General features: G+C 56.9%; 1 protein-coding gene across 1 annotated transcript; it reads left to right on the forward strand.

The window, feature by feature from the left end:
• Positions 1–1,245: 1,245 nt before the first annotated feature.
• TAGLN2 (transgelin 2) lies at positions 1,246–16,089 on the forward strand. The gene is made up of 5 exons (XM_050929976.1): positions 1,246–1,360; positions 12,817–13,009; positions 13,396–13,570; positions 14,238–14,340; positions 14,888–16,089. The coding sequence occupies exons 2-5, from the start codon at positions 12,833–12,835 to the stop codon at positions 15,027–15,029; spliced, it is 597 nt and encodes a 198-aa protein (XP_050785933.1). The 5' UTR covers positions 1,246–1,360; positions 12,817–12,832; the 3' UTR covers positions 15,030–16,089.
• Positions 16,090–19,168: the final 3,079 nt, after the last annotated feature.

Below are 19,168 nucleotides of genomic sequence, written 5' to 3' on the forward strand. Positions count from 1 at the left end.
AACAGGTCCTGAACCAGGTACAGATTGTCAAAGATGGTCTGGCCCAGGATGGTGTAGGTCTAGTCGGGATGGACCACGTCTGTTAGCATGTAGCCAAGCTGCAGCGAGATGGCCTTCACTATGACCTTATAGTCTGTGCTGAGGAGCGAGACAGTATGCCATTTCCGAAGGTCATGGGGGTCTCCCTTCTTTGGAAGCAAGGCAAGAACAGCTTGCCTGCACAAGAGAGGGAGGACCCCACTTTTCAAGGACTCGGCTCAGACGGTGACTAGGTCCAAGCTGAGGATGTCCCAGAACACGCGCCAGCCCATCCATGCCTGGGGATTTATTGGTGGGCATGGGACGGAGGGCTTCTGAGAGCTCGGCCAGAGAGAGAGGCAGCTCCATCCAGTTCTGGTTGCCTGCTCAGACCGTTGAGAGCTCAGTTCACAGCACTCTGCAAGCTTCAGCATCGGTCAGATCTGGGGAGGAAAGGCTCGTGTAGAAGGCCCTGACCCTCCTGCATATCTCCTCCAGATCCGGGGGCGGGGGGACCACCCTCTGCCAAAAGGCAGGTGACATACTTTTTCACCCCCCTTCATGGGGGGAGAGAGAGAGGCAGAACTGAGGTTGAGTGTGGGTAGGATATTCTCTGAGCTTGGTTTTTCAAAGCATGGAAATAGGGGGGAAGTTAAGGCTGAGCCAAGACCTTGATCCTGCCTTCCCAGAGTTGTGTGTCTGGGGATTGTAGCTGGACCCCTGCCTGGGGGCTGTGAAAAGCTACAATATTCTCAAGTGTGTGTCAGTAACTGACAGTTGCAGCCTGGCCTCCAGGGCAAGGAGGCAGTGCTTCTATCTTGTGAGGCCAACTTTTCCCAACCTAGCAGTAAAAATTTTCCAAACCTGGTGAAAAACTCCCAGATAATGTTTTTTTACAGCACTTCCGTATCCTGGGAAATTTCCCAGGACCTGGGGATTTGTGAGTAAAATGTTTCAACTTGGGAAATTAGGAATTTTCATTCAAAACATTTTACTCACAAATCCCCAGATGTGGGAAATGTGCAAGCAGGCTGTGTGGGTTCCCCGGGGACTTCCCGCTACTGCTCCCCGGAAGGCGCCGCAGGGGTGAGGGCGGCTGGGCTCGACCCAGGGGTAGGGGAACGCCTGGTGCCCGGCACAGCTCAGGCTGCTCCGGCCCTGAAGGGCGCCTGGTATCACCGCACCCGCCTCGCAGCGAGGCGGGGCCGGCGCCTCCCGGCCCTTTAAGTCCCTTCCCCCGGCACCGCCCCCAGTCCCCGGACGCTGACATCAGCCCTCAAATAGCCGCGCGGGCTGGGTGCGGCCCCATCGCATCGCTCTAGCTCCAGGCCGTCGCCAGCAGGTCAGAGCCGCGCCGGGGCTGGGTGGGGCACCCTCCATTGGGGGCTCTGGGCCGGGGCTGCTCGATGCAGGGAAGGGGGGGCCGGGTGCTGGGGGAACCTACCTTGTCTCACGCTCGGGAGCCAGCGCGGGGCCCCTTAGGGCCGGGGGTTACCCCCCCTTTCCCGGGAACTGCTGTAGGTGCCGCGCCCCGGGCAGATCCCCGCGGTTGCTCTAGCCCAGGAACTGGCGAGTCTCCGGGCCGGGCGGGTTTGTGTCCTAGTGAAAGCGGCCGGCATGTGGGGCTGTTCCCGGGTCCTGCCTGTCTGGCTGCTGGAAGCCGGTTGCCGGGCCGCGCAGCGGGGCCAGGTGCGCTGCCTGCCCCTAGTGCGCAGCCAGCGTTGTGCTGCGGGCCCGCGGGCTGATCGAGCGGTCGCGGCCCCGGCGCAGGCTTCCCACGTGTCGAAACAGCAGGCGGCCGGCCTGCCCTGGGGCTGGGCTGAGCTCCTGGCTTGGTGTGCCTAGGGCTGGAGGTGTGGACCCGGAGCTCGGCCGTGCTACTGGGTGGGGGCTTTGCTCGGTGGTTCGAAGGCTGCCCCAGGACCCCTTGTTTGCAGGCTCTGGGGCAGAGGGTGCTGTTAAATCTCGGCTGGAGCGAGCGAACCAGTGCGCCCCCCCAGAAGGGAGCTGAATAGGTGTGGTAGCTACTTTGGCCATCTCTGGGAGGGCGCTGGCGAAGGCGCTCGGGTGCTGTGGGGAAAGTCTGGGTCTCTAGTGCAGAAACTGCTGTCTCATCGGGGATCATGACCTCTCTGCTGGAGCTCGCAGCCTGTTGCTACAACAAACTTAGAAATCAAGGAACTTCTGCAAAGTGGCTGCTTGTGCTGCTGCTCCTGGCACCAGGCCTGCTCTCCTCTGGCTGCCATGAGCTCCCCAGCTTGGCAAGCAGCACAGTGGTTACAAAGGCCAGTGCGGGGCTGACGACTTCATGCTCAAAACAGTCTCCAGCCTGGGCCCTCTTCTCCAGAAAAGGAAAAACTAGCAGCGCTTCTGGGTCTGACCCAATTCCCTGGACGCTGGTCCGTTTCCAGAATCTGATTCTAAAATGGCTGTGAGCAGTGGAGACATATGAGGCCTTTGTCCTCCCCTGAGGGATGGGCCAGTTGGAACAGCCACAGATGGTCCCTCAGGCAGGCTAATGCTGCTTTGACCCAGAGCTCAAATAATGAGTGAGCTCTTCAGCTCCTAAATCCTGCCCTGGCTGGTCAGGGTGTGGCCACGCCTGGCATCCACTTCAGTGAGGTGGCTGCATTCATCCATAGTCTCCAGGCTGCTTTTCTCATGCTGGGGGGAGGGATAGCTCAGTGGTTTGACCATTGGCCCTGCTAAATCCAGGGTTGTGAGTTCAATCCTTGAGGGGGCCATTTGGGAAGTGGGGATAGGTCCTGCTTTGAGCAGGGGGTTGGACTAGATGATCTCCTGAGGTCCCTTCCAACCCTAATATTCTGTGTGGTGTGAAAATCTCTCCCTGAAGAGTTTGGGCAGCCCCTAATGAGAGGCAAGCAAGGCCTGGTCTAATGCAGTAGTTAACAACGAGGGATGTGTGTACCCATGGGTTGATACTCATCTAGATAAGTCCAGTGTTCCACCAGGCTACACAAAGCACTAGCAAAGTCAGTGCAAACTAAAATATCATACAGACAGTGACTTGTTTATATTGCTTTATATACTATGCACTGAAATGTAAGTAATATATTTATGTACTGAAAATGAGTCAGTAATAGTGTGGCTGTGGCACTTGTATTTTTGTCTGGTTCTGTAAGCAAGTAGCTCTTAAGTGAGGGGAAGTTTGTGGTATGCAAACAAATCCAGCTCCTGAAAGGGGGACGGTAGCCTGGAAAGGCTGAGAACCAGTGGTCTAGCAGACTGTTTGTAGCAGTGGAGCTGTTCTGGATAGGGTGGGGCTCTGCAGTAGCTAAATCAGCGGAGTCCTCCAGAGTGGATGCTGTGCTGCTGGTTTAGAGGTGCCTCCCCTACTGGCATAGCTAGTCTGTATGACGGGGCTGCAGCTGTACCTTTTTACCAATATAACCGCAGCCACTGGAGTGGCACAGTGGAAGTGATTCCAGTGCTGTATAGATGGCTCCTGTGGAATGGCCTCCTGAGCCAATGACACTGCTGTGGAATTGGACTGGTCCTAGCAACAGGTTGTGTGTTGGCTCCTGGGTTTGTCCTTCACTAGCACTCTGTGCAGGGTTCTGGGGTCAGGGAGAGGTTATTGCAGGTAACGGATGAATGAGGGTTAGAGCAATCACTTTGACCCTTTATTGACACCTCTTGTGGGACAGCAGCAAATCCAGATGGGTGCTTGGAAGCAGGATGGGCTCTCTGGTCCCAGGCTGCCTGATGGCTAGGAACATGTAACAGCCCTGCCTTCAGCATGGCTAACAGAGGGAAAAGGCCTTGTCCAGCTCCCAGTTTGGCAAGCTCCAATGTTGAGGTACAGCAGGCCTGGGCTTGCGAAGGCTCGGGGGAGGGCAGCAGCATGTCCTGGGGCAGCAGATTAATAGCCATGTTAACAGCCTGTGCTCTTCAGCTGGAATGTTTTATGGGCATCTGTTCACAGCTGAATTGAAGGCCTCCATAAAGTGAACCTGCCTTATAAAACAGCAGCTGCTGTTCATGTGAATCGACCTGCTGCTTGCTGGTGGCTCTCCAGGAGCAGGCAGAGCCTGCATTTTTATTCCCATCTGTAATGAGCATCTCTCTGCAGCTGGCTGAGCCCCTGAAGGGTGGGGGGGGTGCCTTCTAAAGTTTCACGAGATGCTGATCTGGCTTGTGAAGGCCACTACATCCTCCTCCTTCCTCCAGGGTGCTCAGTTCTGGGAACTCCAGGCTGGAGTGGCTGGGGCAAGCAGCCCTGCCCTGACTAGGGTCCCAGAAGAGCGCTCCTGGGTGGAGGTGCTAATCCTGATGGCCAAGCTCTGAGCAGGGAGAATCTGCAGCTCTTGGGGGGGGGGGGGGGGTTGGAGGGGGAAAGCAGAGAGACTTTCCTCCCCTCCACCCAGTAATCCCTACTGCCTCCCCCACTAGCCCACCTACAGCACCCCCTTAAGCCGGCAAGCTCTGAAGAGCTCACCTGAAAGCCAAGAGCTGCAGTGTGTACATGACTGAGTCTCCTTGCGGCTTGGGTGCTGCAGGCCCTCCCAGCTGAAGCCAGGGTCAGTGCCCTCCAGAACATAAGCTGGAAGTGAGTGGATGTGGGGGTGGCAGGAGGAGGGGTGTGAGTAGTGTGGCTTCTATGGTGGGGCCCTTTCTTCCTCCTGACCCCTATGGGGGTCATGGCCTCCCCACACCTTGGCAGTATCAACAGCTGAAAGTGCAGGCTCTGTTGGTTCCTCTTAGAGTTACTACCTTTTGAAATGCAAAACTATCAGCACTGCCCCCAAGTAAGCCTGCTGCACCCCCAACCACAAGGGATCTCCGCAACCCCCCTCCCTTCAACTGCCACTTATAGTATCTAGAGAGCACAGAGAAGATTGATAACATCAATTTCTTAAACTGCAGAAGTGGGAAGACTGCAGCATCCTTCCCTCACACAGAAACTGTGTACATTTGACAGTACTGTGGGATAGCTAATCTTTAGAGCCACACTTAATTTAATCCACCTTTTTTAATTAGCAAATCCATTACAAAACTGGCCAGGCAGGTCTGGCACCAACCAGGTGGTAATCCTAGCTCCTCCCCCTGGGCTCTCAAGGGTGGGGAAGTGACAGACCAAAACAGAGCTGGTCCAAACTCCTGGGGGGCAGCTTTCCTTCCCTGTCCTGAGCTGCTGCTCACCAGCCAGGCTCTCTGCCCAATGGCCCAGCGTGGGGCTTCTACCCTCTTGCTGGCTCGCTCCCCTCCTTGGCAGCTTAGCCAGAGCCCCTCATGTGGGGGGTGTCTGCCCAGATGCCTTGTGGAGCCCTGAACTCTGATGTGTCCACATGAACATGCTGCCCTCATGGGACCTAATGTCTGTACCCTGCACTTTTGGTGCCCTTGGGTCTGTGGCTGGCTTGTGTTGTGTTGCCATGGCAACATCCCCAGGGACCCACCCACACTTCCAAAGGGTTTCCTGTTTGTGGGGATTTCAGCAGCTGCAACTCACCCTCCCTGTGTGTGTGTGTCTCGGTTCCCCTGAGGGCTTATCGCTTTCTGGCCACCTGGGTGCTAAACTCTGGTGGCTGCTTTCTGCTCTGCCGGATTCAGTAGCATCCTCTCCCCTCCCCCAGGGCTATCTCTCGTCTTCCAGCCTCCCCCTGCAGAGAGAGTGCTCCTGTCACCAGCAGACTCATCTGTGGCAGGAAATCAGGCCTGTCTCCACCAATTTCAGTTACTGCTGATCCTTGGCCTGGATCCCAGTGCTGCTAATGCTCCTGAGGAGCTGCCTTTCGCAGCCACTCCAGGCTGGGCCTGATCTCTCTGCAACCACTCTCCAGAAGCTCAGCTACCTGTTCTGTGGCTTCCCAGGTAGGGCCACTGACCTGGGCAGGGGCCCTTCCAATCCCCCTTCATACCTTTTCTGGCACCTGTCCTCAGAAAATCCTTGCCAAGAGCCTCTAGCTAAGCACCAGAGTCTGTCCCACTAACCTTATGGGGAAGTGTGGTGCTCTTCCTCCCTCTCAGCCCTCTTGCTGCTGTCTGAGCCACGGGCCCAGTGCAGGCTGTTCCCCACATGATGTTGCTCTAACTCTGCAAAGCTGCACTCTTGCTGGTGAGCCGCAGTGGAAGTGGGTTCTGACCCTTTGGGGTGCTCGGCCACCCCTCCTGTCTGCCAAGGACTGATCAAAGGCTTGGCGTGGGGGGCTCTGGGGACAGCCCTCAATCAGCTTCTCAAAGTGCCTATAGGTCCCACTTGGGGGCAGGTTGAAGCACAAATAAATGAATGAGGGAATGTCTGTACCCAGAGAATGTAAATGATGCAAACAAATCTCCAGCCAGCTTGTGGATTCTAGCAGTGGCTGTTCTCAGGGGACAGGTACGGCCTCTACCCATGTTTCCAGGGAAGGGTGTGGCATAACACACTGGCTTGGAGGCAACTGGCCCAGTCCCATTGTGCATGGTGTCCAGTTTGCTGCCCATGTCCAGACTGCAAGAGAACAATGGGCCAGTGGAGCCTGATGCTCTCCAGACAACAAGATCCTGCTGGGACTCAATTAAAGCAACATTTGCCTAGATTTAAAGACCAGAAGAGACCATTGTGATCATCCAGTCTGTGACTGCTTAGCACAGGTCAGAGCCTCCCAGCCAAGGATTCTTGCCTCCAGCCCAGAACTGCCAGCTGAGCTCAATGTAAAATCTCCATGTGATGTAGAATCCCCACATCTCTTGCCAATCTACTTAGTGGCTAATTACCTTCATTTAATCTGTGGTTGCTTTTCCATTAGCTCTTTGATTTCAGTTTCCAGTCATTGGCTGATGTTGCTCATCTGGCTGGTTAGATCTTTGAGTACAGGATGTTGCCTCTGTGTCGGTGTCTGAGCACTTTGAAGCTAAACACAGAAAGCTTTATCTGGCATCTGGGGCAGGGGGTGCTCATTAGTCAAATTCTACTAGCCAGGGGAGGGAGTCTGGGTGTGGGAGGGGGCTGGGGTGCAGCTTGTAGCTTCCCTTTTCATCCTGCTTAATGACCATCCTGTCCCTATGTCCCATGTACACATGGGGAGTATGTGTTGAGGAAGGGAGCATGATGAATAACCAAGTCCCTGCTAGCTGCTTGCCAGCCAGCTGCCCAGTCTCCCAGGGCACCATATCTATGGTCCTAGATATGACCATGCACTTGGCTGTGTGGCTGAGGCAGCCCGGCTCCCCATCTAACCCCCCAGCATGCTCACATGGCTGTGATGGCTCACAGGTAGGGACTGTTCTGGGAAATGAGATGATGTCAGGGAAGAAGGAAACCTACATGCTAGGACAAAGCTGTGTTGTGCCAACAGCTCTCAACACCCGGCAGGATGAACTGGAGAATTGGTGGCAGCACCTCCTTTCCTAGCTCAGGTCCAGTTTATGACCAACTACTGGCCTGGCATATACCAAACAGACGTAACCCCTACTGTAGGGAAACCAAACCCCGTCTTCTGAGAACATTCCTGCTTAAAGCATCCACATAAGGGCTGGACTGGGCAGAGTTCCCACATGCCCTGGACTGTTCTGAGCTTGAGAATGTGAAACTAATGGGGGGTGCAGAAGTTAAATCTGGCTCAGTGAGTCAGGCAGCATCTGGCCTCCTGTTAAGTGGCCCCTTCATGGTTCAGTGAGCATGTGCCTGAAAGGAGCTAGATCTGCCTAAGCACTGAGGAGGTGCTGGCTTCCCAGGAATACTGCCTGACAGTCTAACCTGCATGGTGCAAGTGTGGGCATGAGATGGTCTCTGCAGAGCTGATATAGTAGGGAAGGTGCCAGCAGTGCTGCCCCAGATCTCCCCTGCCCCCATGGGAGCTGTATGCTTGTGTTTCTGGACTGCATGCCACAGAGGAGTGTGGTGGACACCAGGCTGTAGTGACTGCCTGGAGCCTGGCTAGGTCTGACCTGGGAGGATGATTATGGCTCTGCCCATCCTGAGTGGACTGGCTGCTCTTGCCCCCTGAACAGGCTGGGACCCAGCGGTGAGCTCGCCCACTTTTCCTAGCCAGCACTCAAGACAAGACCTGCCTAAAGAGCTGGGCTCCCTACACAGGGTGGTGGTGGGGGGGGGGGGGGGAGAAACAACCCACCCACCACAGTGCAACCTGAGGAGCTTCTGGACCAGGCTGTGACAGGACTTGCCACATCTGTTTCCCACTGCATGGCTGGTTCTGGCCAGCTGCACTGAACTGGAAGGAGCTGCCTGCAGCAGAGAGGACTGGGAGTTGGCATGCGGCAGGGAGGGGCTGGAGCCCTCAGGACTGGCTCCTTTGTGTGAAGGGCTCCCAGCTGGCTGTGTCTGCACCCCTCAGACTGGCTCTCCTGCCTCAGACCTGCCAGCTTTGGGGAACTGCGGAGGCAGGGTGCAGACTCAGAGCAGCAATTCCACTGCTGCTGAGCTGGGTTCCCCCTCCAACCTGTCAGCCATGCGGGCACCTCACTGGGGACAGATGGTCTCTGCCTCAGTAACACTGGCTCTGTGGTAGTGGCTGTCCTCCACAGACACACCTGGTGCAGCGGTGAGCACTGGCTGTGGCTGGGGTTTGGGGGACTGCCAAGGGCAGGCAGGCAGGGGCCACTGATGAGGAGGGTTGGTAAGTCCAGTGTTGGGGGAACAGAGCCAGTGGGACGTCAGGTTTGTACTGCAGCTGCTTTCCAGACAAGCTTGGGGGGTGGCTCAAACCTTCCCCTGTGCCCAGCAAGCTGGGTGAGTTCTCAGGGCAGCAATAGTGAAACCCAACAGCCCCAGGCCTGGCAGGATCCAGTGTTGGGGGTTCAGGAGATTACCAGTTCCACCCCTCACCCACCCTGACTGCTCAAATACCTCTCTGGAAAGAGCATTTCAGGCCACCTTAGCACAGAGGCTCAGGCCCCTTCCCCAGGTATCTGCAGCTGGGGGAAGGGAGGGGGGAAGTAGAGTGCATGGCTTTCCAGCTCTGGAATGGCACCCGTCCTTCCTGTGTGTGCCTGGGAACCCCTGCCTGGATGGGTGCATGGGAGCACTCCCACCCCACCCATGCCATATTGGCACCAGACCTGCTGGGGGAGGGTCTGCTTCCTGCCCCAGGAATGGTGCCCAGAGCTGCAGCATCCCTGACTCGTGGCATCCTCGCCTCGTCCTCTTAGCTGCTAGTCTCACAGTGACACTGAGGGATAAGGAGGGAGGCTTGAGGGAGCCAAACTACTGACAATCTCCAGACATGATTAAATTGCCAAGTTGCTCAATAGCAATTGTCCCCGGCTGGGAGTGATTCACCCCTCCCCTCCCCCATGTGATTTGGGCCCCAGAGCCATTTCCCAACCCTGCAAACATTCCACAGGATGAGTGGGTGCTGGGTCCACCGGGGGCCTTGCAAGGTCTGCTCCATAGTGACAGGTGGTGTGGGGAGCCAGCCTGCTGGGTGCCCCTGTGTCTCTGGGTTGTGCTGCTCCCTTGTTCAACCAGCTGAGGGTCAGAATTATAAGAAGCTCCCCCTGACTGAGCTGCTGGGGAAGTGGGCAGGGAGCAGTGGGGTCAGGGAGGAGTGGGGCTCTATAAATAATGGGGATCCCTGGAAAGACTTTGCTCCCATCTGGCACCAGGTCAGGGACCAGCAAATGCTGATTATTTCCTTCCCAGCTGGCCCCCGTGGAGCCTCTTCCTGTAGAATGGGTGGGGAGCTGAAATAACTTTCCCTGCAGCCGCCCACCACTTCCTGCTCCCAGGGTGGTACCTGGGAGTGGGGCCTGCCATGGATGCTGGGGGGAGGAGTTGCTTGGGTAGGAAGTGCCCTGCAAGGGTGATAAGCTGCTGTCCAGGAAGTGCTGGTGCAGCGTCATGGTGGGGGCTGTTGGCTCAGCCCTGCCTCAAGGCTCGGGAGAGGGGCCGGGCCTGGCCTGGCAGGATTGTTTGGGGCTTTTTGGTTCCTGGTTGAGTCTAGAGGGTGGTGGCTGTTGTTGTCTTGCCCACTGTGTCCAGCATGGGCCAGAAATCCCTGCAAGGACCAGCTTGCTTGCACGCACGCTCTCTCCTTGACTCTGCTAGAGCTGTTCTATAGGCATGGATGGGTACCCAGGCTTGGCACATCAAATACTGTTGCTTGCTCCCTCCAGGAGCCACAACACAACGGCCCATGTTCACAATCCTTGCAGGGGCCTGCCCCCTGCCCAGCACCACCAGCTGCCCTCCCTACAGTCCAGCCTTCTCCTCCGCAGCTCCTGGGCATGGCCCCATCTGCCTCCATCTTGCCCATATGCTATGGATGCCAGGGTCCTGTGTTAGAGCAGCTGTAGGGCTTCATTTTCAGCCTGCACCAGGGGCAGAGCTTGCAGCTTCACTCCCATGTTGAGGCAGGAATCCCAAGGCTCTCCTGCCTAGGAGAGCCATTGGCTGAGTGCAGCATTGTTGTATGGCACCACTTGCAGTCTCACTCTCTCATAGCACCTGTCACTGCCTGGCCAAGCAACACTCCCCTGCTCCAGGTGGTGGTGATGCTGGCAGCCCTTGCAGAGGCAATGATGTCTCCTGGCTGAGAACTCCAGCCCAGGCCTCACCCAGAGGTGCAAGCATGATTAGAGGTGGGCAGTGGAGCAATGGGATGGATTGTATCAGAGCTGCAGCTCATTCATCCCACTTCTCCCCCAAAGCCTGCCCCTGTCTGAGACACCAGCCTGCCCCTAGCTGGCTTGGGCAGAGGGAGCAGAACAAGTGGAATTGAGCTGGGGCAGCACCTATCCCCTTACATGAGGTGTCAGCTGAGAGCCAGTGAAGGGCTGGACTGGCAGCTCCAGCCAGAGGCTCTGCCCTGGCCTGGGGCCTCGGTTCCCCCTAAGGCTCCCTATAGCAGCCTGTGGAGCTGGGCAGCTCCCTTGCCCCTGCAGAACAGCTGCTGGGCTCCTCAGGCAGCTTGGGGCTGGGCTGAGGCCCTGGCGTGTCCTGCTTGGCCCCGACACAACTGCGTTCCAGAGATTAGGGCTGGAATGTGCCTGGACGGCAGGGCTGTTGACTTTCCTGATACGGCACCCAGTGTATGAGATGGGCGGGAGAGACTGGCTCTAGGGCAGGCACTTTCCCACCATCTGGAGAGAGCCTGGTCCCAGCCACAGCCAAGGCAGCGGCAGCTTCTTTTACAGTCCTGATCCACCGTGTTCTCATCTCCTCTCCTGCCCTGAAATCCCAACTGCCCTGACCATGTAGAGCAGGCTTCCCCCCTAGGTGTGTGTGGGTGTGGGTGGGGTGCAGGGGAGGTGCTGACATGCTGAATCTGAATGACGCTCTGCTGGTGCTGACCCTACAGTGCCCCAAAAGCTGAAGGGAGCCAGTCTTGGAATAGCAGAAACAGGAAGTGGGTGTGGGAAAGGGGAGGCCATGTCTGGAGCCCATCCCTGTCACACAGCAGGTGAGGTCTCACTGTCCATCTAAAGCAAAGGAAATCCCGGCAGCGCTTCCTTACCCTGGGGTAAGGGCCTTCCAAAAAGGCAGCCCTGGGCTGGGGGAGGATCTGTGATGAGTGCCAGGAGCACATCCCTCTGCCTTGCCCCTTGCCAGAAGGCAGAGTCTCCAGTCAATGCCCCTGACAGTCAGCTGTAGGGTGGGGCCTCCCTGTAGACTGGCTCAGTAGCCCAGGGAACTGTACAAGAGCCTCCCTCTTGCTTCTGGTGCTGGCATGTCCCATGCTGTGGGAGCTGGCTGCTGGGAGCGTCTTTGGAGAGACTTGCTCTGCAGCAAGGGCCTGTTGGGCTGGTGATGGGCACTGCAGGGTGCTCAGTGACCCTGTGCTGTGATGGGGTCCAGCAGAGACAGTCCCGTGGGTGGCTCCTTGGAGTGTTTCTCTGCGTGCAGTGACTGGTCTGTGGGCGGAACCTGGGTGCTGGGCTTCCCTCTGCAGGCTCAGTCAGCCCCCGATCTGCCTAGATGTAGGATTTCCATGGGTGGGGTGGTCCCAGCTCTTACTCCTGTCTGCTCCCAGCCAGGGGATGTAGGGGGGCTCCCTCTATCTGGAAGGCACACCAGGTGGTGCCAGCCCTGTCATGGTGTGTCCCTTGCAAACCCTGGGGAAGGGGGACACAACCTGGCATCAGCACAACTTCATATAGGCCAGCACTTACTGGGGCTCTGAGCTGCAGGGAAGGGAGGAGCACTGCTGTGCTCTCCCCTCTGGAGAGAACAAGGTGTGGGGGTGCATGCAGGATGCTGTGCTGGGGGCTGGGATCTCAAGAGCTCAATCAGCTGAACCCAGGACCTCCCTGCTGGCTTGATGAAGTCTTGAGCTGGATGGGAGATGCCCAGCACTGCAAGCACAGATCCAGGGCTCTCCTCCCCACTAGGAAATGGGCCTAGAGCATGTGCACTTTTGCTGGGGAGTGGACAGGGCTTTCTGGCTGTGCCTTTGCAGAGTGGTACAAATGCAGATCCTTCCTTGACTAGCCTGGGTGCCCACTGCTTGTGGGGCTGGCTTGCAGGGAGGATGCTGCAACCCCTCTGTGACCAGCCCCAGCTCATGCTGCTCCTGCTCTGGGAAGGCCTAGCTTTGGGACTGCAGAACAGAGCTGCCTCCTGCAAGCCGGGGAGGTCTCTGTCCCTGGCCTTTGGCATGTGTGCCCCACTGTAGTAGAGACCCCCAAACTCAGAGCAGTGGGAGTGTTCCCTGAGCAGCCTCTAATCCACAGCCAGCCAGAATCAACTCTGCCCTGGGGTGGCCAAAGGGGCTGAGCCCTTGGTGCCAGCTGAGTCTGGCTGATGGATCCTGGCTCCGCCAGCCTGTGCTGCCGTGTCATGGCTCAGACTGTAGAGGGCATCTCACTCACCTGCCCTGTCTGTTGGCCCTACAGGCGCTGCACCGTTGCCATGGCAAACAGGGGACCAGCCTACGGACTCAGCTGGGAGGTTCAGCAGAGGATTGACAAGCAGTACGATCCAGAGTTGGAGCAGATCCTCACCCAGTGGATCCTGGCACAGTGTGGGGGCATCCAGCCACCTGAACCCGGGAAAGAGAAATTCCAGGAGTGGTTGAAAGATGGCACAGTAAGTATCACTGGGGTGGAAGGATCCCCCGTGTGCCCTAGCAGCTTGGACTTTCTTGCATGAGCTGGGGTGTCCCTTCCCCTCCAGAGAGCTGGAGCCCCAGGCAATTCCCCCTCTTTGATGGGGCAGTGAGATACAAGCATCCTCCAGGGTCTCTGTGTGGGGACAGCACAGCTCTATAGATCAGAGACACCAGGTCCTCCCTACTGCCCCTTGAGCTTTCCCCAGCAGGGCTGGAGCACTCCCAGGCACACGCTGGCTATGCTAACAAGGGGGGACTCTGCCCTGAAGTAACCCCTGCGGATGGACCTGTGCCCAGATACAGGGTGCTGTGGAGACTGCTATTGAGACCAGCTCAGAACACTCCTGCCCTTCTTCCTGCCCAGGTGCTCTGCAAACTCATCAACAGCCTCTACCCAAAGGGCCAGGGGCCTGTTGCCAACACTGATCCCTCAAACAAGGCCTTCAAGCAGATGGAGCAGATCTCCCAGTTCCTGCGGGCTGCTGAGCAATATGGCATTGCACCCACTGACATCTTCCAGACTGTGGACCTCTGGGAAGGTAGGGAGAGCTGGGGGAAGGGTTGGCCTGGTGCAATACTGCCCTGGCTCATGAGGGAGGCTTAACCCCTAGCATGGGGATGAGCAGGGAAGCTCCACACAAGCAGCCTGCCCTAGATCCAGCCCTTGTGCTGTGCAGAAATCCAAACTCACCCTCACCCCCTTCATGGGGTGTGACTTCATCAGCAGAAGGCTGCCTCCCCAGGCTCTGCTTATCCTGGGGATCCTCCTCAAGGTGACTCAGTCCATGTCCTAGATCTTCTCCTGCCTCCCTTATATCTGGGTGGGGCAGTGGGTCTCCTGCCTCTGAGTTCAGAGCTCATTTGACCCTTTCCCAGCAGGCTCTACACCTTCTAGGGGGGTCAGCAGATGCTTCTGCTGAACACAGCCAGCCTGGCACATCCAGAGGCTGTGCTTGGACCCAGGAGAGGGGGATGGTATTGCCACCATTCTCTGGAATGGCTGCTTATCTTGAACCCTGGCCAGGGCTCTACAGGTGGCCCATCATGTGGGCCAGAGAGCTTGGGGGTGAACTGAGATGAGCAGCAGGCTGCACTGGCAGGTAGGGTTGGGTTACTGACCCCCTCCAAGTGCTGCCTGGGCTCTGTGCTGAATACACCTAGGGGTCAAACCGCAGCACATCACTCATGGGCTCTCTGCCCTGCCAGGAAAGAACATGGCCTGTGTGCAGAGGACCCTGATGAACCTGGGGGGCTTGGCTGTAACAAAGCAAGATGGGTTGTTTGTTGGAGACCCCAACTGGTTCCCCAAGTAAGTGGCTTTTGAACTGTTGAGAGTAACAGAAAACCAGCTCCTCAGGCCAAAGTGGTGGGTGGTCAGACCAAGTGGGTGTGGCCCAGCCCTGGGAGCAGTCAGCTTTGGGGCTCCCTGTCTCTAGCTGACTTGGAGCCACTAGAAGTGGGATTCTACTCTCCAGGCAGGGAGTGGAGCTGGGCAGGAGCCACCTCTCCCAGCAGGAGTGATAGAAGCAATACAAGCCCCTCCTAGTGCTCTGCTGCCCCCTCCCCCCCACCTGCAAGAGGGATTCTGGGGCTCAGTCTGTGACTGGCTTGGGGACTTAGGCCTCTGTCACTCTACAGAGGGACAGAGTGTTGGCTCATCTAGCCTGACTGTCGGGAAGGTCCCATCGTGTAGTCAATACAAGGAAGGCAGAGCTGTCACTGGGCCACACTCAGTTTCCCTTCCACAGTGCAGTGTGGGCCACTCTTCAGCACACAATGCTGCCTAGCCATTAGGTGCCACCCAGGAGCTCTCCCTATGACTCCTCCAGACTGACTCATGTGTTCCTCACCCCCAGGAAATCCCAGGAGAACCGCCGTGACTTCTCTAAAGACAAGCTGAAGGAGGGTCAGAATGTGATTGGGCTGCAGATGGGCACCAACCGAGGTGCATCGCAAGCAGGCATGACAGGCTATGGGATGCCACGCCAGATCCTCTGATCAGCCCAGCTTGGCAGCACTTCCTCTCCACCATCCCTTCCCCCTCCTCTCTAGGGTTTAATATATTTGTCTACAGTCTAGAATATTGGGGAGTGGTGCCTTGAACACCCCCTGCCAACTGCCACAGTGAAACCTGCCAGGTCCTCATGCCCTGAAAGTCTTCATTCAAAGTTCCCCATTCCAGCACCGGGGGGGACTCTTGTCCCCAATATTGCACACTGGGTGCAAGACCCAGAACTCCCCTAAACTTAAACCCTAGTTCTGTAGGGACCAAATTCCATTTCCATACGCACCAAATGACTGTCTAGACTGATATTGGGACCAATCAAGGCTGCCCCCTCCCACCCTTCCATCAAAGCCAAGTGCCAAAGCCATGGCGGCTAGCAGCCAGCCAGATCTCTCCTCCCTGGGGCTTGGGGCTCTGTCTGAAGCAGCAAACCCACTTCTTGCATTCCAGGTACCCAGGCCAGTGACTCTTGCTGATCTGTCAATAGTCTTAGGACCAAAAATCTCCCTTGCAGGGCTCCATCTAGCTGCTCAGCTGTAAGGCCTGTTAGCAAGTGTCTTGTTTCTAATCCTGTGCTTGTGCTACAGAGCTGTCTGTATTGTCTGAGTAACTCTCCTGTGCTAGTGTAAGGAAACATGTAACATGATGTCCCAGGCACCAGTAGTTGGGATGGAGGCAGAATGCTGCCCAGCTGGGGTTGTGAAGAAAGGGCTGCAATACCCTGCCCTGTCACCCTGGGACTTGGGACAGGGCATTGTCAGCCAGCTGATTGTCCACCTGAGGGGTAGCAGCAGCTGTGTGCTGTGCCCTCACCAGGGGTGGAGGAGCTAGGACGTGCATTGCACCTGGAGCTAGCCCCAGTGTTACAGCAGCAGGGACCCCATTGTTCCTGGCTGACTTGTGGCTTGACCCTAATCCTAGCTGGCCAGCAGTGCTGCATGCCCAGCTCTGGAGCTAGGCTGTAGCTGTCACCTGTGCTCTGATTACTCTGACTGTGGAATGTATCTCTGGGGTCACCAATCAGAATAAAAGTCACACAAATCTTGTTTATAACCTGGAGAGTGTGTGTGTGTGTGTGTGTGTGTGTGTGTGTGTGTGTGTGTGTGTGTGTGTGTGTGTGTGTGTGTGTGTGTGTGTGTGTGTGTGTGTGTGTGTGTGTGTGTGTGTGTGTGTGTGTGTGTGTGTGTGTGTGTGTGTGTGTGTGTGTGTGTGTGTGTGTGTGTGTGTGTGTGTGTGTGTGTGTGTGTGTGTGTGTGTGTGTGTGTGTGTGTGTGTGTGTGTGTGTGTGTGTGTGTGTGTGTGTGTGTGTGTGTGTGTGTGTGTGTGTGTGTGTGTGTGTGTGTGTGTGTGTGTGTGTGTGTGTGTGTGTGTGTGTGTGTGTGTGTGTGTGTGTGTGTGTGTGTGTGTGTGTGTGTGTGTGTGTGTGTGTGTGTGTGTGTGTGTGTGTGTGTGTGTGTGTGTGTGTGTGTGTGTGTGTGTGTGTGTGTGTGTGTGTGTGTGTGTGTGTCCAGCACAAAGCAGTGAGGGGAAGGGGCACTGGGGTCTGAGCAGCTCATGCAGGGTTGGCTCAGCTGGCAATTCTCATGGACACTGTTGGGGCAGCAAAGAGTGAAATGACGGTGCAAGCAACTAGCAACCCCTGCACAGCCTGCAGGAAAGGGGAGCACACAAAGGGTTAGTGTCTGGGCTGGCGTCAGACTTGAGTCCCTCTGCCCTGGAGGGAGCATGAGTTGGTGGATACCAGCTGGCTGCTCCTATGCCCAACTTTCCCTGTCTAGGATGGCACCAGGGGCCTCCTGAAAGGGAGTGAGGCCAGACCTTCACTGGTGGGAGCAGCCTGCTGCCATGAGGCTCTTACCCAGCTGGGCCTCTCCTCTGTACTGAGGGACAATCCAGGAAGGGTCAGGCATGTCCATGCAGAACAGCCTGTGCCTTCAAGCAGCTGGACCAAGTGGGTAGGGTGACAGGTCAGGGCTGGGACCTCTGCTTTGGCTGTGCCATGGCCTGTCACCTCTATACGAGGATGAAATTGGGCGGGGGGGGGCATAAAACAATAATGACCAGACAGCAGCAAGCTGGTTCATGTTGCTCTGGACCCCCCGAGTCCTGGGAGGGGATGAAACCAGGACCCTTAGTTTTGGAAGCCTCTACTGGGGCCACTGGATAATTGGGTAGCTCCTGCTAGGAGTCACCCCCACCTCAGCCTGCTGGCAGCAGCTCTGCTGGGCACAGGGTCCCCTGAAGCAGCAGGGCACAGGGCTGGAGGAGGGTGATTGTAGGCTCCCTGAAGTGGCAGGATACTCTTGGTGGGTGTCTGGCTGGAGTCCTTGGACTTCTCATGAGCTGTTCATCTGAGTGGTTTGCTCAGCACCAGCTGTAGAAACTGGGAGCAGAGCTGATTCCCCAGCACAGCTAAAGTACCTGGAGCTGTTTCTGCTTCTCCCCACTGAGCTGCTTTGACCTAGGGATGTGAGGTGGCACATCTACAGTGACTGGGTCTCATTGTCCTTTACAGTGGGCAGCTGGCTTAGGAGCCAGTCACCTCGCCCTGGCAGTGTGTGGCAGGCTCTTCTGCCCTTGGGTCACTGCTCTGTGGTGGTTGGGGCTTGCCCAGCTGTGAGAAGCTGCAGAGTTAATGCTGCTGTGGTCAGAATGGGCTGCTCAGAGCAGACCCAGTAGGGCCACTGTGGGCAGTATGGCTGGTTGCTCTGGCTCTGCTGTGGAGCTGGGAGCAGCCTGGGCTCAGGAAGGGTGGAGTCTGGTTCACTAGTTTAATGTCCTAGCCAGGGCAGCAGGAGATGTAGCACCTCAGCTCTGCATGTCTTGTCTGTCTGTCACTCTGTACAATGGAGGTGATAGTGACCCTGGCAAGGGCCTGGCCCAGCATGGGCAGGGCTCTGCTCGCAAGGGCAGCCCCAGCCATTGTTGGGGAGCGGGAGGTTAATATTAGCAGAGCTGCTGCCCACACCCCAGCTCTGCTGGGAGCAAGGCTTGCACTGTAGCCAGGGCAGGCCCAGCTCCCCGCCAAGAGCCCGCTTCAATCAGCGCATGTACTGCCTGGAGCTGAGGGCTGCAACAGCACCAGCAGGGCTGCCTCTCCTATCATCTGTCTGGGAGCCCGGAGTTCCTAGCACTTGGTGAGAACAAACTGGGCCCACACAGGCTTGTAACCCTACCCCCAGCAGGCAGGCAGCCCCTTGGCTCTACTCAGCCATAGGCAGTGGAGCCAGCCCCCACCTACCCACTATGGCTCAGGCCTCCCAAAAGACAGGCAGGTGCTGGGCCTCACCCCAGCCATGCTGTAGGGTATCAAGCAGTGTGGGAATTGCAAGCTATCACTTTAAGACTGGGGTGGTGGGGGTGCCTGGTCCTGCTTGCAGGCTCATGAGCAGAGTCAGTCTAAAAAGAGTCAGCTTGAAGCAAGATGGGGGGAGTTGTGCCTCACTGCCTTCCACCCTCTGATGAACAGGCGCAGGTATCAGGGGGACCCTGGCACAAACTGGCAGCCTGGGTTCTTTATCTTCTACAGGCTGGGTGTGGAGGTCCGCATTCTAGGAAGCAAAGTGGTTTGCTAAGTTGTAACACTCCCAAAGAGTATTTGCCTTGATTCAATCTGTCTGCATGAACACTGCAAAGTAATGCTAGGCAGCACCTGGCCATGCTGGAACGTCCCTGATCCCTCAGCCAGGCACAGTAAACACACCAAACTCCCATGGGACATGCCATGAGCACACAGTTCTCTCCCCTGAGAGAGTGGGCAGGGGGCCCCATGCTCAGACACACTGGCCACATTCTGGGGCCTTTACAAGCAGCAGTGAACATGCCTTCAACACCCTGGGCTGCAGGCACCTCACCCCGAGGAGCTGTAGTGGCCACACCTGGAGGGGATCACAAGTCAACCTGGCTATGTGCCCCTCACCATAAACTGGATCTGGGGAAATCACAGGCAGAGGGGTAAGTGCACCCCCCTAGCATCAGCCCCTGCAGTCACTGCACCCTCCTGCTGGCACACTTTGTGCTAGCTCATTGTAGATTCTGATACCAAAGGCATTTGCAGCCCTCTCAAACCACAGGCTCAGGCTGAATATGGAGTCACCTCCCAGAACAAATATTTACACTCTGTTGCTGCTGT

This window comes from Gopherus flavomarginatus, chromosome 20, assembly GCF_025201925.1.
Source record: "Gopherus flavomarginatus isolate rGopFla2 chromosome 20, rGopFla2.mat.asm, whole genome shotgun sequence".
In the NCBI taxonomy this organism is placed as follows: Eukaryota; Metazoa; Chordata; order Testudines; family Testudinidae; genus Gopherus; species Gopherus flavomarginatus.